The sequence below is a fragment of the Nipponia nippon genome, unplaced genomic scaffold (genome assembly GCF_047370975.1).
Source record: "Nipponia nippon isolate SJK-2023a ecotype South Korea unplaced genomic scaffold, ASM4737097v1 scaffold_3, whole genome shotgun sequence".
Classification (NCBI taxonomy): domain Eukaryota; kingdom Metazoa; phylum Chordata; class Aves; order Pelecaniformes; family Threskiornithidae; genus Nipponia; species Nipponia nippon.
The window spans coordinates 92,789,005-92,812,147 of record NW_028262347.1 but is presented as its reverse complement, the minus strand read 5'-3'; the positions used below and the strand labels follow the sequence as shown (position 1 = coordinate 92,812,147).

Below are 23,143 nucleotides of genomic sequence, written 5' to 3'. Positions count from 1 at the left end.
CTCAGCTGCCAATGACTAGAAAGCTTTGTATCTTCTTATAACTTAGCTCTCATTAGGCACGTTTACCTTGAACCATCAGCAGATCCTTTTGTAGGGTTTTACTGTTAACTGACACAGAAGAGCGTTTGGTTGGGTAGGAGCAGCTCTGAGTAAATTCCAGTGTAGGTGGCTTGTTAAAAGTAGAGCAATGGCAGGACAGACAATGTGATCCTGGACCTGCGGGTGCTGCCAGGGGAAGTGGGTCTTTCGTGTACCACTTCTTGGTTTTGGTCTCCTTGCTGGTCACTGCATCCATGTTAGTACCTCCTGGGGAAGATCCCAAGGGAGTTCCCTCCCAGCCTAGACATGTAAAAATCGCAAGAATACGAGGCCATCTACTGAGGCACGATCAGCCCTCCTGGAAAGATGTGTATCAAGCTCTTCTCTCGAAACACTCCTAGGACTCTGGAGGCTTTCATACTTCACGTGTCATCAGTGCTGGACAAGCTTTTGGGACTTGCAGGCTCCAGCGTGATGCTCATCGTACCTGCTTCGTGCTCCCGAAGAGTGTTCCCATTCAAAGTGTGCAGAAATGCACTGTAAGACTTTTAAAAACTGGCTCATCTGACCATTTCGAAGAGCTGAAAGGATTAACTTGTTAAACACGGAAATTGTCCCCAAATGAATCTACTCATTACATCTCCTAGTGCAAATGCTAAAGTAAATCTCTCACTTCATTTGTACAGCAAGATCTGGGAAATTAGTTTAAAAGTTGCCAGGATATGCTTTTCCTGTGGCCACAGGTGGCCTGGCATGCTCTCAGACCTGGAGATTTATTCTGAGCGCCTCAGCCATTATCTGATTGAAACTCTAAATGCAGGTCTGTAGCGGTCTGTGTTGTGTATGACCTCTGGCAGGAGAAGACAAACAGACGGGTGTACCCATGAGTGTTCCCTGGCCATTTTGTAATGGACCGCATGCCTCTGATGGAACACAGAGCAGGAGGTGGTCAGATGCTCCCAGAGCCCATCTCAGTACACCCCCAGCTTATCCATGCTGCGGCGCTGGGTTGCCTATCTGGGCCTTAGCCTTCAGTTTCATTTTGGAGGTGTTACTCACACTGAGGCTACAATGAAAGAGCTTTAACTCCTCCTGCGGAAATTGAACTCTCCCTTAATAACAGAGTCGTTTGGGCTTTCTGAGCAGACCAGAAAAGAGAGCAGAGCCAAGCAAAATTCTGTGTTCAGGACCTTCCTCCAGATCTTTGCCCTCTAGGAAGATTCAAAATTGTGTTTTGAGAGAGGTCGTTTTGTGGTGCCTGGTGCAAATCTGGCATAGCTCTCACTGCCTTCGGTGGATTTACACCAGTGTTACCCAGAATGGCATTAGGCCTTTTTGGTTCTCATTAATTATTGGTCATGGCACTCATCTATATCTCCTGTCAGACGGTGGGGAGGTTCCAGAAGTGAGGCTTGTGCCTCAAACGCTGAGTGGATGAAGCATTGCAGCCTTTGTCAAAGCTTCGTTGAACCTGACACTGCTTGGAGTCTGTCCGTTGTGTTTTGGCACCTTTGAGTTCCATGGGTGCTTTGGCCTCACTTGGCTGGACACTGGAGGTTGTGTGTTACACGGGGTTTTCTCACTCCCGATGGCATTTTTAATGTTATTTTCTTTGTTTCCTTTTGTCTCCTTGGGAGTGACATCCCTTGCCATTAGCTTGCTTGCGTAGCAGTGAGCTTTGATTTCATTTAGCATTCGTGCCCAGGCTGTCTTTGCAAACATAGTTCTGAATTGTCCAGTTTGAAAAAGAAAATCCGTTAAAAAGATTGATTGATTGATTGATTGACTTTACATAGCAAGTGGGTGACAAAACTAAGAAATTGCTCCCAGGTCCAATGAATTTTTTCCAAGTTTTAGCTTGCAACAAATTTGCAGATCAAATTGAAAATCCTAAATTTATTGAAATCATGGGTTCATATCAGGAGTGCTAACCCAGTCTTTGGTTTAGCATTGAAAACTATGACAATGTAATCTAAACTTTGTAAGGGGAAGCCGTTAAATAATTTTGCGAGGAGCCAAAGTAAAAAAGTGAAGGGATTACAGCTCTGAACTGAAAAGTGGATGAGGAAATCCGAAGTTCATTTAACAGGAAAAAAAATCCATTAGCTCCATTGAGTTTTGGATGAAACCCAGGATCTTTACGGAAGTTTAATCAATGAGCGTATCTATTACTAAAAGGCAAAGCGCGATGTCTTGTGCCATAAGAAGACAGTATCTCTTTGAACCTTGCAACCAGAGAATATCAAACAGTACAGCGCACATACTTCAGCAGTAACTCATCAAGAAAAATCCCATAGGAAGTCCATTTCCCAGTCCCTGCTGCGTTGCCTGGGAGGAGCAAGCCTGTACCCTGCAGTGTCCAACAGGGAGATTTTTCAGGAGCATCGATTACCTTGGAAAATTGTGGCCACTTCTCCCCCCTGGTTAGGAGCTAGCATTGTTTTGTCCAACATCTGTGGAAGACTATGGAGGCAGCTAATCTTAAGTCAATGCTTTCTGCACTCCTGGAGGAGTATAAAAGAAAAGATTTTGCTTTCCCTGAGCCTGGACAGAAGGTAGCTTTATTGAGAATAAAATAAGCATATCATAGTCTTCCCAATGAGATGTTTGTTGTTTGTTTACAAGCACTTACGTAATGCTCTTCATAGCACTTACTTCCAAAATGTCAACAAGTACCCAGGAAGCACCTGGTTTAGAAGTGGGGAGAGTGAAGGAGAGTCAACGGCTTACTTGACCAAGCTCCTGCCTTCTTGTACAAGATACCCTGCTCTCCTCTGCTGTCCTCCTAAAATACCAAATACTGGCTCTTACAGTCTCCCTGCTCCCTCTGGGAGCACAAAGGACGTCTCTTGGATGGGGTGTTGAGCTTCCAAGAAGGCTTCTCACAGCACTCAAAAGCATTGAAGGGACAGCGCAAATCCAAAATACATGTAACCATCTCCACTACTTTGTATTAGAGGACTTCCAGTATTTCACTGGAAATGTACCAATCCCGTCTTGGTCAGGGAAAGCTTTTAAACATCAGTTTGCAAGGTTCTGCTCTTTTGCTTTTTGTATACATAAATTATGGGAATGCTCGAGTTGTAATTTGCTTGATTCAATGAGAGGATTATCTTCAGGAGGACTGCAGGATTAAGCTGGTCTCACTGGATATTTTTTCCCACGTTTGAATACTGATGAGAGGTAAAGTCGTTCCAATTTGTTGATTTCCTGACTGGCACATGTCTGCCAGGGAGGCCAGTGGGATGCCTGGAGCTCTGGGACTGGCATGCATTGGGGCTGCCGGTGTCTACCTGGAAAGGCTCCGGCTACCAGCCTCTTCCTTCTGCTAAATACTTAGGGCTGTGCTTAAGTTTAAGCAGATGCTCAAACGACTTAAGTCCATGCTACAGCAGAACCTCCACTCGTGTGTGCCGAGAGCTCTGCCTGCGTAATGCTTGCTACGGTTTTCATCTATTTTGGTGGGCCAAAGGAGAGAAAAATGTGTCATTTCAGAGCTGGCTGCTGAGCATTCCTGGAAGGGGCTGAGCACCCTCAGCTCCAAGGGTTGTCTACGGGAGTTGACAATGCTCAGTGTCGATCGTGGAACGAAGGTTATTATTAGACTTGCTAATGGCAAGTGTATGTGAGAGATGGGAGCTGTCTGTGACATAGCAATGTATAGTCATAAAAATGCAGATCTGGAGAGCATTACCAATGGGTTATAATGATTTAAAGATGTGGCTATTTAAAAATATTGTGACTAAGATTCAGAACAAGACATTTAGCTCTATAAATAGCTTCCTTTGTTTCCCCTCAAACACAGTTGCATGGTTTGGCCTTCATTTTTTCAACAATCCATTCTGCTAGGAGAGGGTATTTATTCTTTAAGTGAAAATTAAAGGTTACCCAGATCTGATATGACATCTTTTCTTTTCCCAGGTAAAATGTGAGGCTAAGTCAGCTTTGCCCAAACCCAAGAGTAACAACAGCAACTGTAAAAAAGGCTCAAGTGAGGATAAATCAAAGATTGCCGTAGGTGAAGAATGCAGAGCTGATGAGCAGGCTTTCCTTGTGGCTCTTTATAAATATATGAAAGAAAGGAAAACACCAATTGAACGAATACCCTATTTAGGTTTTAAGCAGAGTAAGTATCCTTTTTCTCACTTTCTTGTTGACATTTTAGAATGGTTTGGCTTCTCTGGAGAAAACATTTGCACATGAAGCCTATTTTAAAGCCTTATGGATGGGGGGACCATGTTTATATCTGAACATTTTCCAGTCCAGGCATTTCACTGTCTTATGCCTAGATTTGCATCTCTTCCTTCTGGGGTAGTTGCTGCCGGATATTTATAGGTTTAAATCCGCTGATTATGACTAGAAATAGGCATGTTGAAAACTCTCTAGTTTTCTGTTTTGTAAATCTGCAGCGTCTGTAATGCCTTTCTTCTGAGTTAATAATATGACGTATCTTTATTGTGCCCAGATGTTCTTTATGAAAGGACAAATATTAAAGGAAGACATTTAAAGGTGGTCAAGAAAGGCACAAAAGGGATCACATTTTTAAGCCCCAAAATGTGTTTATAGTTAATAAATCACTGACTTTGGAGAATATAAAACCAGACTGTATCTGTTTAATACAGAATGCAATGTTTAGAATTGCTTTGGCATGTACAGTTTGTAGTGCCACAATCTGTAAAGCAGTTGTAGGTGGAGAAGATACAGTTGTAACTAAATTTTACATAAATATTGCAGCACAATGTAGATCTTTCAGAGTTTCCAACAAAAGCTGTAAATGGGGGTATTTTTCCTCCTTATCTATAGATTGAATGATACTTTATTTCCTTAAAGGGAGCACTCCATGGATTGAAGTATTATTTACTCTAATTTATCTCCCAGATTAAAACCATGTGTTATTTTGATGAAGAATGTCAAACCTGTATGTTTTACATAACAATTTACATACCTAATAGCAATTGGCACTGATTGCAACAGGCCTCCAGCAGCCATTATAAACTTATATAACTCCGAATGATTACAGTGTTTGTCTGAAAACTGGCTGCTTGAAATGGAAGTAAAATTAATGTACTATGAACAGCTTCGTTGCATTATGCATTGATTCAGATTAAATCAAGGCCTAAGCAAAGCTCGTGATAGCTTTGAAACAGTACAAGGTTCAATGAGGCTTTCAGAACGTTTTGTGTTGAAGAGAGGATTTTTTCCCCCCCCCCGTTTTATTCGGCACTCCCTCAAGCATGGGGACAGGGGGGGCTTGAAAGACAAGCTGAAGTATTATTTCTAAAATTCCCCACTGGGGGTAGGGCCCTCCGCTAACATTTAGCTGAAATACACTGAAAGTTGCCTGACATTCATTATAAATTAGGGGCCTGATCCCACAAATACTTAAATGCCAAGAGTAAGTATGCTGAGAAGAGCAGAAATGTTTGCAGGACGGGGCTCTCTATTTGTCGAGCAAGACTTGTGCAAACATTGCCAATATAAATAGGTTAGTGGGAAGAAGCAGTATGTACACTACAACAGAGCATCTCCTTGCAGAGGAAGAGATCCCGCCCTCTGTGGTCCACAGCATTATTGCTGAATCTGGCCTGAAGTATTTGTAGTATGCCTATGGGGAGTCACTGTTTGTTGGTGGAATAGTGCATATACCTTTCATAGAGCTAAGACATCCATTTTTCTTCTAGCAATTAAAATAAAATAAAATAAAATAAAATAAAATAAAATAAAATAAAAAAATGAGACACCAGCAGCAAGCAGTGACCCCATGGGACAGTGGACCAGGATGAAAAGCAAGTGAGAGGGAAGGAGTTCTGCAGGAAGTAACAAGCATCTCCCAACACATCTTTTGAATTGAGTTGCCTCTGTTCTTCCCACCCCACAGCCATGGACAAGGCACAACCACTCCTGCCATAATTATTATGGTAATTTTCACTTGTGCTCCCCCCGGGTTCATTTGCACAGGACCCGTTAGAATGCAGCCTATTGTTTATTGATTATGGAGGCCATTATCTGAGCTGCAGTAAATATTGGATATTGTTGTTTAATCAATAGGCTTTCTCTGTGAACCAGTGTGTGGCTCATGCTTGCCTGCTAATGAAATCAGTATTAAACAAATAATTAAAAGCAACATTCTTCCCAATGAGTAATTTTTATTATCGAAGTTATGGAAACATGCTACAGTCATTATACCATGCCTCTTATCAGCAAAGTCAAATGAGCCTATTACCTTTGTCTCAGTGTATTTTTCCAGTCCTGTTAAGGAATCTAAGTGTGTTCTCTTATATGTAATTAAAAATATATATAGTATGGGCTAATATTTACTCTTCAGATTATGTAAATACCTCTTTGGAAAATGTTTCACAAGAGCTTTTTCAGGGGCTGTGAGTTTTTTTCTCTATTTTTCTTTTAAAAAACTGTTTAATTTACATTTCTTTGAAATATGTTGGTTAATGCAATGCTTATCTAAATACTTATTGTCCCTCTAACAGTTAACCTTTGGACTATGTTTCAAGCTGCTCAAAAACTGGGAGGATATGAAACAGTAAGTGTTTAAGTAACTTAAATGAAATAATTGTGCAATCTAACTTTTCCCTGTTAGAAAAAAAATGTAAAAGCAAACAATCATTTGCTGCATTTTAGGCTAGCTGTACACATTATGGGTTTATTGGACCATTTTTGGAAGCAGTCCCAATTAGTTCCAGGTTTGGCAAAATTGTAAACTTGTCGTAAAAACTACAAGTGGAAAACATATGTAACTCTTCCCTGTCAAGGAAATTAGTTGGGTCTGTAATTTTTTCCCATGTTGAGAAAGGGCTATTATTGTACAACAAGCCAAGACTGCATAAAAGAAATTTCACTTGGCAGCATCCCTGACATCTGTTCATGTCTAATATGGGAAATGTATTAAAGGCTTTCAAAAGTAATCAGCATTGTCCATTAAGGAATAGTATGCTGCAGTATCTTCTCTTATTCCAAGTGTAAAAGATCTTTATTAGACAAGGGTCAGTACCACATAAACAGGAAGTTATCAAAGTAATTCAGAAAAGTCTCTGACACTTTTTATCAGCTAACCATATCTGACAAGAGCGGTTTATTTTTAGCTCACAGGAAAATTTGATGGCCATGGATTTTACAGCATGTATTTTGAACCAATAAAATATTAGAGCAACAAACTCAGATTAAAATCTTGAAATGAGAAGAAAGAGCTGCATTAATATGGCACATCGAGATGACATCTGTAATAAAAACCAATTGACATAGGAAGATGTCGTCATTGGAAATATTTTCTTTGCACACAATGATCAGATTAAGTTGTTCAGTTCCTGCCACAGTTGGATGAAAGAAATTATTTTTGCTTTGTTTACGAAGTAATCTGGGACATATCTGTGCTGTAGAGAAATGACAAGAAGAAATGTACTATCAAGAAACTGAAAGTCATTTGAACCAAAATATAAAACTCACTGTTTTCCTTCCATACAATAAAGCATATTGTTCTGTAAATCAGCAGCCCGGGTTGATGAGCATGGGTGTGGCTGGGATTTTGTGAAACATGAAATCAACATCCTCAACAAAAATATATGCTTAATTTGGCTTTTATTGTTCCTGTATCTTTCGTTAATCAGCACATACCATGCTTATGTACAGGGGTGTGCGTTGGTGTGCTCATGGGTATATATGAATGAATAGCTACCATAGATAGATCGTTACAGCAATTATGAGCCAGCAGTAATTGCCATGAATTGTAAAGTGCAATGAAAATGAGGGCTAAAATCTTGAACTTGATCCAGAGCACGAGGGAAGGCGGAGAGGGAGATCGAAAGGAGAGTGGCGTGTTCAGAGTGCTCAGGGAGGCAGGCGACTTTCACAGCAACGTTTGAGAACTGCTTGAAGTGACCAACGATAGAAGCAGGGGTGCCAAAGTGGTGGCTTGCTGGAGAGAGCTGAGGTTTAGTGCCAGCATGAGAGGGAGAGGGATGGATTTAGAGATGCTGGAGAAGGTGAACCTCTGTGCCTGGGGCAGAGCAGGAATAAGATGGTGAGTTTGTGAACACAAGGCCAGAGAGCCAGGTCTACCAATGTAGCAGAAACGTGAGAGGATCAGAGGGGAAGGATCACATACGTGAGAATGTCATCCAGAGTAGCATCAGTCCACCCTTGTCTCAAAGCTCCTGTCCTTTTCTCAGTGACAGATGTTCTCTGTTGTTTAGGGGCATTTGTCACCTTTGGTGAAAATGTACCAGTGGTGCTTATTCTTCATAGAGAAGAAACTAAGCAGTTGCTTGCTGGTCAGTAAATGGCAAGGCAAGCATAGCTCACGCCCTCTGACATACATGGGAGCCCAGCTTTGGTCTGAGAGTGACTCTGGCTGAAGTGATGGGCCTGATCCTGTTTTTATGATGTGAGTGGTGTCTATACTCTCCGCAGAAGAGCTGAAGTTGGGAGGACCGTTGTGATGCAATTTAAGTTGTACATGGAGCATGAGGGTTCCTGACCTCATTCTCTTCTGTTAACAGTCTCATCCTCAATATGGATCTGTCTTTGCTTTACATTCCCTGAATGTTAAACCAATAGCTGTTGCAATACTTTGACCTGTCCACACCCTAGTTTTTATTATTTTATGGCCAGTTGATATTCATTGAGTTTGCCAAGCTGCATTTGCTTGTATATATTTTATCATGGCAAGCATTGCTGAGAGGCTTTTGTGTTTGATTCATGTTTCATTTTTTAGCAAGGCCGTGGATGACTGGGGTGACATGGACCTCAGTATCAGTTCCAGAACCTTAGGCAGGTCTGCTTAGATGTAGAAATTTTGAGTGAGTGCTGTAGTTCAGTTAACAACCAGAATTCACCACTGACGCACAGCACCAATATCTATTGATGACAAGAAGTCATGTGCAGAACAAAGGCTTTCTCGAACCTACCCTGATTAATACACGTTTATCTATAGGGGCCCTTCCAATCTGACTTGAACAAGTCATTTGTCCATTATAAGGGCTTCACCATCTTTAACTTGTTTTAAAATTTTGCAAGTTTCTGGTTTGTGCATTGAGATAGAGATGGGTCTTTTCTCTTGGAAGTATTGTAAATAAAAGAATATTTAAAAGTAGATACTTGGCTTCAGCATGTGACAGCCATTTTATGAACAGGAAACAAATAAAAGATTGGTCAAAATCACATATGGGAACTCAGAGTGGTCAGGGGACTAGTTTTTTACTAGTAAGCATAGAAACTTCCCAGTTAAAGCAGTTGCAAACTTTACATCCTTGTGTTTGGCAGAACAACGATGGTCAGCCCATTTTCAGTTTCATCCCCTGCCCTGTCCACCTTGTCCTTGTACAGATGCTTCGATGGGGCTGTAAAAACATCTTTGAGAAACAAGCAGAGATTATGTACGGTGTTTTCCAGCTTCTGCCCAGATTCACAGAACAGTGCAAGACCTCTGAGTCCAGTCCTGTTGGTTAAGGATCTAAAAGTGAATGAAAACAGCCAGGGATTGGATTTGAGGTGCAGAGAACAACTTTCTTAGCCATCTGTCTGACTTTCCTTAATTGTCATGTATCAGCAGCTGGAATGGATCCAGTGAGGCTTGACAGAGAGTATTACCTGTACATACAGCATATACATACGGGATATTTAGTGGTGTCAAGTCATGATTGTGTGTCATACATCATATTTAAGGGCTTTCCAGTTAGAGTACTTGTGAGGGTCATTTCTCATCTGTCCATTATCTGTTTGACTACTAATTCTTAGTTGTTGTCTATAACTGTAATACCACATGTACTTCTTGTTGGACATAATACAGGCTTAATAAAAATAGCCACCTGTACAAATTGGTTTAAGTCCTTAACAGATGAAGCTGTCTCTTTGGAATTGGCGGGATCACGTTTCTCTTAAACAAAGATACATGAAATGAGCATCTTTGTTACTAATAATAGGAGCGTGCGCTGGAAAGTACTCTATAGCAGACCTTCACAGTATGAATGATCTAAAATGTCCCCAAATCCATGGATGAAATACAAAACAATGTCATGTTCTAGGGGGCTCAGCTGCAGTGGCATTTAACAGCCATTGCCTGGAATTTTCTTAATTACCCCAAGTCAAGGGAGTAAAAGTTCATAGATGGGAAACTTCCAGGACTTATCTAAAGAGTCTTCGGCATGTCATGAAGTGGCATTTTTCTTTTGAGCCAACACAAAAGGAGTGCCTCGGCATGTTTGCAGAAGGCTGTGGTGCTGAATGGACTCTACCTGGAGATGTCTTAGAAAGACAAAGGGTAAAAAGAAAATTAGGTGAAGCTTAACCTTCGGTGTGTAGCAGCTTAAATTTTGCTGAAGGTCGGTGGGATCCCCTTTAGCTGCTGCCTCCTGGAAGCAGCAGTAAAGTGCTTTAGTTTTTAAAAATCAATGATTGACACATACAGCAGTCCTGTGTCTGGGCAGGCCCGAAGAAACTGATGTATCAGTGGAATGCAAAGCTACCTGGCTTTGTTTCATACAGAGCTAATACCCAGAGCTCTGTTTTGAAGACCGTTGTGAACATCACATACCAATACCAGAAAATCCCCCATTAGATTTGCAGCAGGAAATAAGGAAGAAGCCTTTTCATGAGGAAGGGAGCTGGGATTGCAGTGCAGAAGACCTTAAGATTTCTCAAAGCAGAAGACACTGTTAAAAGCATGTGTATAAACAGTCCTCTACTTTAATAGATAAGATCATTGCTTTTATTTGGTTGTTCCTGAGTAGCAGTCACTGCCTAATACTGTGCTTATAGGAACCAGTTCAGATCTGCTCTCAGGTCCCTGGGCAGACCAGTCTCTTGCTTAACTCCAAATTCTGCTAATTGGGAAAGATTTCACAGAGGTTTTCAAAGCTCCTGACTTCCAGTGGGCCCAGCTCTAGGATTGTGAAGCTCTAGGTTGGAGCAAAATTGTGGGAGGGGTCTGCAAACCAGAAGACTACTTTAAAACTAAAGCCAGCGTTGGAATGGGAAGCTGTCAGAGATGAGACTGGCCTATGCAATTGCCTTGATTAATGGTAAGCCTGGAGCATCCTGCACTTTTAGAAATGCGGCAGGCACTGGGAGGGATGTATATACTGGGAGGAAGAGGGAAAAACAAATTGGAGACCTAAAGCAGCAAAGGTTCTTTGTCTTCTGTATGTTTTCTACTGGAGCAGGTCAGCTTACGTCAGGAAACTGAAGCTGAATTAATCAAAAGTGTGAAATGAAAGTGCTCAGGACATTTGTTAAAGCTTTTGCAGGATCTTAGTTGTCTTATGCCATTATAGCTCCATGCCCTTAAAAAACCCCATCACTTTGCTCCTGAATGTTTATGTGAAATTCCCAGGCAGCTAAAATACCATTTTCATACCTTTTGTTGTCTGCCTTTCTGTTCCTCATGTGCCCCAGTCATGGTCATGTTACTAACCAGGAGTACATATGAGCCCTGTCAGAGTTAAAACCGCTGTATAAAAGCAGCCAAGGCAGGCATTTTTGGTAGGAACAGCAACTACAAGCAAAGCATTGCCAAGCACTGTCCTTTCCTGGCTCCTCAGGAAGTCGGCAGCCATTGAGGTGCCTGGGGGGGACTTGCGTGAGAGAAGAAAGCAGTCCTCGATGTGGATGTGGCCAGCATGAGCATCCAGCTTGAGCAGTGCTGCCTTGCATGACAACTGTGAAGTTTCCACAGTGCAGCATTTTGTTCAGATTGTTTAAGGATGTAATTTATCAGTTACTTTAGTCCTTTGAAGTTTATTAAGCATAAAAACTAAACTTCCCAGAGCAGGGGAAAACTCAGCCCCAGGCTTTGTTAGAATAACAGTCGTTTCAGGGAATGTCAAATTTAAACTTTGCTCTGTACGTGGGAGGGCACAACCCTGCTAATTGCCAAGGAGTTCTGGTCCGTTGCAGAGGCAGAATTGGATAAAGCTGGGCAAATGTTTGTGTAAATACTATTATCCTAAACAGCCAAGAAGAGAGAGACACCAAAAATTATTTCAAAGGGATTCCCTTTTCCGCTTAAAAATGGTTGTGTTTACTGATGTTCCAGCCTGCATATCGACTCTTGAGTCAGCTCATAGTTAACGGGACTTGAGCTCTGAGGTTACCATTTTCCTTTTAAAAATGGAGACCATGCTTCTTAGTCACATCAGGATGTTTAAAAAGGGGACTTGCAGTAGTCCTCTTGCTGACTAATCCTTTGCTTTCGTTTATAGCTTCATTGTACTTAGCCAAAGCATCAGGTCCTGGCCCACCGCCTTGCAAGCCAGCCAGGCTGTGCTTGCCAGAGGGCCAGAGCGCAGACCCCCAGTTTGTGAGGCTACCAGAGACATGATTTAATATAAAGCCATTTGCAGCAGTCCTCAGGGGATCTGTGATTTTTGGGAGCTACCAGAAGGCAAGGGCCATCTGGCCATGCCTCTGTCCTTTGCCTGTCCCAAGGACTGGTGGGATAGGTGTGGGAGGCAGGACCAGAGGTAGCTTCCCATCCAGGCATTCCTCCAGAGCAGGGTACTTGTTCCAGCTCTTTTTTGACCTTTCAGGTTGCAGAAGGAGCATCCGTTCATATTCTCAGGAGGTGATGTTCTTTATGTCTCATTAGGACTCCAGTTCTTCAACACCTTTAGTAATAATAATAGGTAAAAGTGTGGGTAGCCTGGGGAGGAGCCAGCATAAGAACTGAAACAAAATAGACTTGATATGAACCTTTCTTCAGATGAGTGTTTGATTTTTATTTAAAAAATCAGTCTGTGCAGAATTTATCCTTGAATTGCAGTCTCTCTCTTGTGCCTGTGGTCTTTGGGTTGGTTACAGAAGACAGAAAATAAAATCAGTGAATGCAGTCAGTCCATTTTGCTTTAAATGAGTTTTAAGATAAGATATTCCACACACACCCCCTTTTTTTTTTAAGTATCTATTGGTGCAAACTATGTACAGGTATTAAAAGTGAGTTGGCGGTGCTGATGTTTTCTAAGGAGAACTGTACAAACAATAAACTTGAAGAAATTGTAACATTATCAAATGATAAGTCTCCAGCCATGCTTTTGGCTTCGGAGAATAATTTCTGCAAAGGAAGGATTTTTCTTTTATATTGAGCGAAAAAGAAACACCTCTTACCCTGTAGTATTTAATGACGGTAGCTATCTCCTCTGTTTAGATTAAAATTGCAGGCCTCAGATTGCAAGCTGTAATATTTGTTTTCTTCTGATTGCTGCTTTTAGCTCCTCAGTAAATGCCATTGACTGCTCTGTGGGTAACTCCGAAGAAGCCTCTGGGGCTGAATATATTAAAATCCACAGCATTCCACAGAAAATGACAAAATTCTCCCCAAATTGCCCCCACAATTTTCCACTGGCCTTCTTTATGAGCTGCAGGCCAAAGAGGGTGATCTGTTGTGCTTGTCCTATTCCTGTTTTTCTTCCTGTTTTAAATATAGCGGAATATATAAAATAATGAAGTGGTATTCAGAAACAATTCTTTTGCCAGGTCTTCCATCTGTTATTCTGTATAATCCTAATTTCTGTACAAAAAAACAGAACTATGGTATGCAACTCAATATGTTACAAGATGTTTATTTTCATCAGCGTGGTCCAATAAAGTACATAGCTCAAATATTAACATTGGAGTATGTTAAGATTTCATTACTATTTGATCTATATATTTTACTGACATAAATGGATAAAAATAAACAGCTTGTAACATATAGAGTTACGGACTATGCTTTTGTGGATTTACAGAATTCTGTGGTGGATTTGGGTTTTGCAGCAGATTTATTTTCTCTAATTCAGTTAAAATAACTATGTAATCATTATTTGTGCTGAGTATGGTTTGAGCTTCATTTTCATAATTCACCGTGGGATTTGTCTGCATAACTTCTGATGGTTAATGACCCTATATTGATTGAGATTCTCTTTTGTGAGGCTGTATTGCTTGTGACTTGATAATGAATCAGTCAGATCGCTCCATTTTAGAGAGAAAGAAAATAGATATAGTGTTAACTTATAAAAAAAAAAAGACACCTAAAGCTCTGTTCACTCTATATATTCTGTAGGGGCTTTTATAGTCCTTGTAGTACATGCTGTTCTGAAAGTGTCACACATGCATTTGTTGTGAACTCAAACGCTGTAGAATCTGTAAAGATGCAAGATTAAATTTTCCATTGCCATTTTTACAGATAACAGCCCGTCGACAATGGAAACATATTTATGATGAATTAGGTGGTAACCCTGGAAGCACAAGTGCTGCTACATGTACTCGCAGACATTATGAAAGGTAAGATAACAAATCTGAAATGCTTGTTTAATAATGAAAAAATTAATTTGGAGAGCCTTCAAAGCATTTTATAAAGAATTAGAGAAAGAGAGAGCGAGAGGCTTCTTAAAGATATAGTAAATATTCCCCCAACAGTTTAGTCAGATAATCCATTGTAATTTAAACCAGAGTGTGTGTCTTCAGTGACTAAATAAATAAAACAGGCATGTGATTTTTCTTTGGTACATATCTTAATTTTTACAACAGCTTTCCGGTTAAAGAAGCTGAAAAATTGAGCAAAACATACTCAAGGAAAAATAAGAAATGACAGCTAATTGATGCAAACACTTGTCTTCTGTCGTTTTTTAGGAATACCAATTAAGCAAATTGTGGTTGTGATCAAAATAATGGGGTGGCCCACAATGCAGGGTGCTGTTAATGTTGTAGGTCATGCAGAGCATTGCATTCCTTCCCTCCTCCCTGCCTGCGAGCTGCTGCCAAACGCTCTTTCTCTGCAGCCATTGTTGCTGGTCAGAACTGTTGATTTCTTATTCTTCCCATGTAGATAATAACTTCCAGGGCTTGTGAAGCCAGCATGCATTGAATAAAATACTAGAGCTGGAATGTTGTTTCGGTTTGGTATGGTTTTTAGAAACAACTCTTTTTTTTTCCCTTTTTTTTCCTTTTTTTTTCTTTTTTTTCCTTTTTTTTTCCTTTTTTTTCCTTTTTTTTTCCTTTTTTTTTTTTCTTTTTTTTTCCTTAGACAAGCAAATGTTAATAAAAGCTCTGCAATTTCAGCCTCAGATAAGGAAAGTCCAATCTGTTGTTCCCGGGCATAAACAAGTTATTTTGCTGGGGTCAGGAAGAGATTGTGCTTGCCTGTGCACAAGGCAGCACAGCAGCGCTGTGCTCAGTGGGCAGTGTTCCACCTTCTTTTAGTGCCTTACATGTTGGCGACTCCCAGGGAGATGCTGCCCTCCTCATGGAGGGGAAGGTTGATGACCCTTATTTACAGGGGACGTCTCCAACAGAAGGACTTGGGTGCACAAAGAAGTTGCATGTAATGCCTCTATAAAAGTTAGAGTTACAAGCTTACTGGAGATTGAGCCAAGCAGCAGAGCAAATTGAGTGAGTTGCTGTGCACGTCAGATGGGGCTTCTCCCTGCCGTTGCGTTGCAGACAAATGTTATAGATTGTTGTAACTGACTTGTCAGATTGTGGGTATTCGGCTCTTCCCCTCCATCATTACAGCCCTGAGAGGCTCAGTGCTTCCTCTTGCACCCAAGCCAGCTGATGGGTTTCAGACTGACAGTCCGGGTCTTCCCTTGCCAGATGTGCTTTGTAGGATGTTGTTTATTTGGCAGAGGAAGCCCAGGCACGCGTGAGAGTTAGGTCTCTGAGGGTTTAGGTTGCACAGGGAGCAAGCGTTGCTGGGCTCTGTGTTGAAATCCTAGAGTCACCGAGAGTATGTCTCTTGTAGTTGTGGAAAAATAAATGAGCCATTCAAAAATACTTCGTGAACTCCTGTCTCTCTCTTCTGCTTTCATGCTAGTGGTTTATTTTTTTACATGCAAAACCCTTGAATTGCACTCCTCCAATGCATACAGACTCGTCCATGTGACTTACTCAGCAGTTACTCAGGGGTATGCTACAAAGTGCCCCAAAGCGCATTGTGCTCCCTAGAAAACATGAGCAGACCCATGATGCCTTCAAGATTCAGAAGCTTCTCCAGGCTACCCAGAGTGGTTCTGCTTGCCTTGAGCCAGTCTGAGGAAGGAGTCGTCTTTTAGTTTATACTTAAGATGGATCTTAACACACTGAAGAGCTCCTACCTGAGTTCTTGGTTGCCAGAGTCCATTGTGTAGTTCTTGGTTAGGTCTGATACGAGGCAGAACCTATTATCCAGGTTTCTGTGGCAGGCTGTCAAAAGATGGCATTTGGAGAAAAAATCTTTAAGGATTTTTAGGTTAGCCCTAAGCTTACCTAAAATATGCTTTACCAAATCTGGTCTGAAAAACCGAAACACATATACAAAAACCCTCAGTGCCTGGTCCAATCTCTGGATTTGTAGTGTTAGACACTTTTTTTTCTACCACAGGAAAGCTGTATTAAGCCTCAGACTTGGAAAAAAAGTAAATGAAATTGTCATGGTTTGTTTCAGCTAGTAATTCTAACTACAGCACCTGTAAATGTAATGCTCATTTATAGCCAAAGTGCTCAGATGACATTTAATCTAAAACTAGAACTGCAGTGCAGGAATCCACATTCATGATTCAGGACACACATACATTTTCTAACTTGAAGCTGAGCTGTAAAGCTAAACTGGAAATTGAATTAAGCTGGGAAGTAAATGCTGAATAAACCTCATGATTTTTCCTTTCTGAATCCCACTGGCCTTTCTTTGCTTACTGGAGGCAGAACAGGTAGTTCCCTCACTTCACTGATCCTGCTGCTGTTTGACTTAGTCTTGCCATTCATCTCTACAACTAGATCTCAAGGGCATCCGTGTTGTGTTAACTAGCTTTCTTCCAAGATGACAGAGAAGCTACTAGCTGTTTGCACCGGCTTTAGCCTATCAAGGCTGCTTAGGTGGCAGCAACCTTTCAGTGACATCCTTAGGATGCTGAGGAGTGGAACGGCGCGTATGTCCCATTCAGGTACTGCATCTCACCTTCCTGCCCTCTCCAGGTTCCCTCTGCAAGGTGGAGTTTCACACAGTCCTTCAAAGGGCAAAAAGGAAAAAAAAAAAAGAAATAAAAACCAACAAAAAGCCAGGAAATGGAGAGGGCAGAATTGCCTCTGTGTCTAGCAGATCCCATGAAGAAACGCTGCTTTTCTCAAAAGGTGCTTATAACCTCTAAACAGCCAGCATGTTGCTGCAGACCCATGGTACCGAGGATGGCAAAAGCTGAAACAAAGCCAGATTTGAAGACTGTAGGGAATGCTTTGCTCCCCTCTCCACGCCCGCCCCTGTTTGGAGCAGGGGGTTGTGGTGGTTGCTGCCACTGTGCTATAGGTAGGCAGAGTGCTTCGGTCAGTGCGGAGTTTGCTTTGTTTCCCTGGTAAAAGGGAAAGAAAGATTTCGTGTGCATTATCAACTGATTCATTTTTCATGTAGTACGGTTTGTGTTTCCAGTAACTGGTTTCATTTTAAAACAAGGCGAGGCTGCCAGTGTTTCAGTAAGTGTTATTTGTATATTAGTTAGAGAACTTTTGTTTTATTAATGAGTATAATAATGAAAGTGCAGGTTGCTGAGTAGAAGCAATGGGTGTTTTTATTTAAAGCATAGCAGGCATCGTATAATGCCAATGAATGCGTTATTGTCACTGTAGGCATGGCTGGTCTGAACCTGCCTCTGATTGGATTATTCCAAATAGGCCCAAGCACTTCATAAAAATGTCTTTGTCAGCCTAGTTTTCCTTCCAAACCTATTCATCTCTGTCAGTTTTTAATATTAGTACCAGGCTCTTGGCTATAGTCCATTAGTACTGTACTTAATTGCTCATGTTACAGATGATTACCAATATAAAAAGCATTAATGTTTTCCTATCGTGGGGCTGTTGCTCTGTGCACGACTCTGACCGTACAGGGCTTAGGAGTTGTTGTTGTTTTGGTTGTTACTTTCTTCATTTGTGCTCCTCTAATGCATTTACCTTGCATGATCACAGAAAGCTAGAGGCATGTGTGCTTGGTATTAGCTGATTCAGCCTGAACCTTTCCTGTGAAACTCTTAACAGCCCTTGTCAGCACCCTACATCTCTCTCTCTCTCTTATCAAGAAACCCTCAGAAACGGCTACTTTTCTGCGAAGCACTCTTCTCCATGCTGCCTTCCCCTAATAATGCAGATGTGGTTTTCACATGCAGGGTTTGAGGTTTCTTTCGCTTTTACACAAAACACATGATCGGCAGCTTTAATTTTCCGGCGTGAATGATGGGCTGTGTTTCTGCAGTGCTGGTGACGTTGTTGGTAGGGACTTTTCATAAATATTACACCACCACAGCCCCCTTAAAAAAAAAACAAAACAAAGCAAAACAAAAACCCCAAAAACCCCAACCTGCTATATATAAATATAGGTATATAAAGTTCCCAGTAAAATGCATTGAACAAAACAAAAATACGAGCAATTGCCTGTTGGGGCCTTTTTCTGCCTCCAAGTCTGGCTGTGATTCATCTTGGTTTCCTCCAAAGCAAGCCTTGTGCACAAGCTGCGCACAAACACGCACGGGCCGGGGAATTGTGGTGTGCAACTGCGTGTGTAACACTCCTCGGCTGCTTTGCCGGACAGACATGTCGGTGTTCGAAGGTGTCGTGGCAGGCAGCTGGATGGTCCTGTAGAGCAGTAGCCCTCCTGGCCTCTTCAGGTGCTGCGGGGAGCCTGGTTCCACTGGGGTCTCCAGCAGGGATGGACCCAGAGCCTCCCACGGGCCATGCCCTGGCTCTTCAACAGTGTAACTTGTACCCTGACCCTCAGGAGTCACTAGTGCCTTGAAAACCAGACTGTCCTGGTCAAACCCTGCTGGAGGGGGATTTATTAGGCTTCATGGTCTCATCAAATTCAGGCAGCTGAGTGGGAAAGTGTTCTGCAGAGCCACAGCCACCTGGGACTTGATGAGGAGCAGATAGGTGAGATGGGTCCCTGCAGCGGGGAGCGGTTCTTCACAATCCAGCAGAGTGGCTGTGCCCGCGCTTTGGACACAGACCCATGGAGGGTTTTATTCTGATTGTGAGTGTGGCCCCTGGGCACCAGCAGAGGACCCTGCACATCTGTCCCTTTCCAGGGGACTAAACCCCAGGAGATAGAGTGTTTTGTACAGTTCAGAGCCTGTTCTGCCATTTTTCTGTCTAAATCGCTCACATAAATATTATATATTATCAGAAACACAAGGCGGGTCAAAATAAGTCCCTTACATGGTTTCCCTTTAACAGCCGTAAAGTCTCTCTACCCTAAGGATATTGTGCAGTAATTCAATATGCAAGAGAGCCCCGCGTTCCGTGCAAATGCTGTTTGGTTTTGTTAAAGCATTTGGATAACTTTGGTAACGTGCAAGCATTTCAGTGGAGTTTTGTAGGAAAGAGCAGCCAATCTTTTAGAGGGAACAAAAAAATAGGAGGCTAGTATAGCATCTACATGAAAATGCTTATGGTTATCTTTTAATTCACATTGTAATTAATAGAAGGTTTTGATTTACACTGTGATGTGAAAACATCCTCAGGCAAAAATTAATCAAGTGTTATGTCATGCTGTAAACTACAGCTAGCTCTTTGTTTGACCCAAAAAAAACTTGCCAAGCAGCAGTTTTTTCTTGTCGTACTAACTTAGTTGTTTTATTTTTGTCTTCACCCCACTTTCCTGCCCCCCTCCCACTTCAGCTAGTCCCAGACTCCCAGAAAACTTCGCAAGTGGCAAATTGTCTCAATAGTTTTCCATCAAGCACGAATTTAAGCCTGAAGATAGATGAGGTGTCTGAGTCCTCTCTTTCTTTTCCTAGTTTTTTGGTTTGGTGTTTTTTCTTTTTGATAAATAACAAGAGGTTTCTACTTATGATTTTCTGCCCTCAGGGCTTTATCATTAAGATTAAATAACTGTACTCTCAAGCATACCACTGAACAAACATCTTTTCAATTATGTGAGTAACAGATGCTTTAACAAAGGAACTATTGAAAATTCAGAAAGCTTCCCCCCTCCCCAAAATTTAAAAAGTATCAGATGACAGAGGAATGTAATTGTTTACCATTAAAACAGATCCTTAGCTGTCCATTCAAAACATCTGAGAACACACAGTTTTTTTCAAAATTTCTGGGTTTTCAGCCTCGGAGACTTACTGGCCAGCACTGGAGTCAGCAGAAGTCCTTGGGTGCAAGAGTGCTGGACAGTCAGGCACTGCTTTCCAGCGCCTGGAAACAGATGATCTCTCTCCTCGTGGGGAATTGTTTTCCCAGCCACGTCCTTCTTTCCAGCCAGGAGCTTGTCCCAGCAGAATTGGGGAATGCCGTGTGCTACCCAGTGCTCCTGGTTGGGTTGTCGCCCAAGCAGAGGGGAACTTCCCAGGCATGCCCGCAGTACACATGTGTGTGGACGCCTGCCGGGTGCTGAGGCTGTGCAGCGTGCCCAGTGCTCTTGGGGTTCTGGCACTGCTAGCAGCTGAGCTGGTTGCTCGTGCTTGGTCAACATTAGGCAGCGTGTCTCTCGCATGGTGACCCCATTTCTTGACAACCAGGAGTAGGAACAGACTCTACACACGAGGACAAGCCCCTTTTCCTTGCTGAGAGCTGAGTTGCCCCAGGAGGGTGCTGCACGATGGGACACATGCCAGGAATGCACCAGGTACTAGGGATCTTTACCCTCAGGTTCCCCAGGTCCGCTGGGAATCTCCATCTTGTCCTTTACTGCAGCACTTTGCTAACATGGCAGGGGTTGCCCCTACTTTGTTCAACTTTGTGCAGTGGAGATGTGGCTCAGAGCTCCCAGGCAGGGTCAGCAGGATTTTGGAGTCCCTCCAGGAGACCTGCACCCCATAGGCAATGCAAAATGGCGTCTGTAAGCTTATCTTGGGCATAGGAGCTGAGCATCGCAGAGACTGTATGGACCTATCGGGCAAAAGGCATGACTGCCTTTAGATGCAGAAATGCTGACTGCAGCCAAAACAGAGGCTTGTAGCAGTTTTGGTAGAGTGGCCTGAGGAAGCTTCTCTGTGCCTGTCCCCCTTCCTTTGAATCTTTCCCGTGCAGTAAATCTGCACTGAAGGCAAAGACGGGTTGTTCATCTCCCCCTGCTGAGCCATAGGATGGAGAGTGCCTGAGCTTCCCTCGCCTGGCTGTGCAGCTAAATCAACAGCTGTGTTTGTAATGTCACTAATTTCCAGTTTACTTAAAACAAAGTGTCTTTGAATTCTCTTACAGCAGTGCAGTTCCCACCTTTCAGCAGTGAGCCATTCTCATTACCCACCAGCACTCCCAGTGGGCTGTGAGGAAAGTTGTTGATGAAAGGATGAAAGAGCCATTTCTTTAAGGAAAGAAAGTTCTTTGGGAAGAAAATTGAACTCAAACATATTTTGTCTTTGCTGATAAAATACATGCCAGTTTTGTACTTCAGACAAATGCAAATAATGCTATTGCTATTGTGTTCTGCACAAAAGCAGGCGAGGCTTGCTTTTGTAACCCCCGCATTGTACAATGCGGTCCAGGGAAATCAGGCTTGAGGAGCACTCTGCTGGATTTCCTCAATGTATTTTATATTCCCATTTCAGAAACCAGACTGAGACCTTAGAGTCTGGGTTCTTCCTCTCCCCTGTCCTCTGCTGGGAATTTGTCGTTGGTGCCCAGGAGAGCTGCCTCCTGCTCCTGGCCGTCCTCACCAGCTCATTGCTGTTGAAAGTGGCTTGTTTCCCCTGCTTACACTGACAGCATTGCTCCAAAATTTATCCCTTTTAAAGAGCATCAGGGTAAAAAAGACAAGACTTCTCTTGGGATCAGAGCTTGGGCATTCCTGCTGGTCCCTTAAAACAACGGAATGTTTTGCCACTGAGTTTCTAGGGAACAAGAACCGGGTTTTTCTCACTAAGGTTATCGATAGGGGCCCCTTTGCACTGCGGGGGCTGTTGACGGTGCCGCCCCGAGCTGCCCCAGCTCAGCGGCTGCTTGTCCCAGCCCTGCGCTCAGACCCTCTGCCTGCAGGGCGTGGGGGCTGCTGTGAGGACCTGAGGGATGGTTGCCCTGTTGAACCAGGCAGACCGGCCATCTCGTCCCCCAGCTCTGGCACTACCTTCAGGGGAAGGAGCAACAGCCACTATAGCATAATGTGCCCAGGAGGGAAGTGTTTTCCAAACTCCTACCAGTAAAGAGATTTATTGCCTGTCCCTTTTCAGTGTTTTTGAAACTCTAAGAGCTTAATGTTCTCATGATTTACATTAGCATCTAATCCTTGCATAATCTCACTAATCCCTTGGCCCCAAGATATCCATTGGCAGTGAGTTCCATGGGTTAACCGGTTGCTGTATTCATTTGGTGGAGCAGATTTAAATCTTTTTCCATTCCCGTTGCGATCAACCTCCTTAACCTTCTGGCCAAGCATGGGAAAGGGGCAGCATCTCCCAAGGAATGGGCTTCGGTATTTTAAGTCCTTCCACGATTATTGTTGTGGCTGAGAGGCTCCATTGCGCACTGTTTTGTGTTGGGCTTGGAGCCCTTGAGAAAGCAAGATGATGTCAATGGGAGACGTGCTGGAATATTTTATTCTGCCAGAAAGAAAACAAAAATAAACATTGAAACCAGTGATATAAAAAAATATTGTAGGGGTTGTGCTGAACTGCCTCCTTCCCTCCTTCACCCTGTGTGTCCTGGGCATATGGTTCCTCCCCGGCCCGAGAGCCCCGTCATATCCAGACACAGTGGGGAGAATTAAAGAGGAAACTGGCAGCCTTAACATTTAATTTCCTTCCTCTTTCTGGGCTGGTCAGATCCTTTGCATTATTGTAGCTACTTTTTTTATCATGTCTATAAATAGATGCGCTCTCATGTGTCCCGTGAAGCAGAGTCGGGCCAAAAAAGTCATTCATTCCGCATAATCAATACATGAAAATGTAGTGGTTACTGGCTCAGATGAGATCTTGTATTGTTAGTTCTGTAGCTGGGAAAAAAATGTTGACTAATAAAGATTAAGGGCTTTTTTTTTTCTTTTTATGAAATGCTAATGATGAAGACATGTTTGATATACTGTGAAATACATTTCTCTAATGTGAAGTTTCTGCTTTTTGTTGGGAAAGAGATTCAGTCCCTGGAGGATTTTAGAATTTGTAAATATAAAATTATCTGCTTCAGTGTTTTTTAAAAAAATGTTGGCAGAAAGCCAGATTACTTA

At 42.4% G+C, this 23,143-nt stretch overlaps 1 protein-coding gene across 3 annotated transcripts in view; it reads left to right on the top strand.

The window, feature by feature from the left end:
* ARID5B (AT-rich interaction domain 5B) overlaps positions 1-23,143 on the top strand; it is a 124,645-nt gene that overhangs the window by 87,755 nt on the left and 13,747 nt on the right. For all 3 annotated transcript variants that reach the window (XM_087766923.1, XM_087766922.1, XM_087766924.1), the window contains 3 exons: positions 3,961-4,165; positions 6,525-6,577; positions 14,207-14,304. In XM_087766923.1, the coding sequence (XP_087623049.1) occupies positions 3,961-4,165; positions 6,525-6,577; positions 14,207-14,304 (356 nt within the window). The remainder of the gene's footprint in view (positions 1-3,960; positions 4,166-6,524; positions 6,578-14,206; positions 14,305-23,143) is intronic.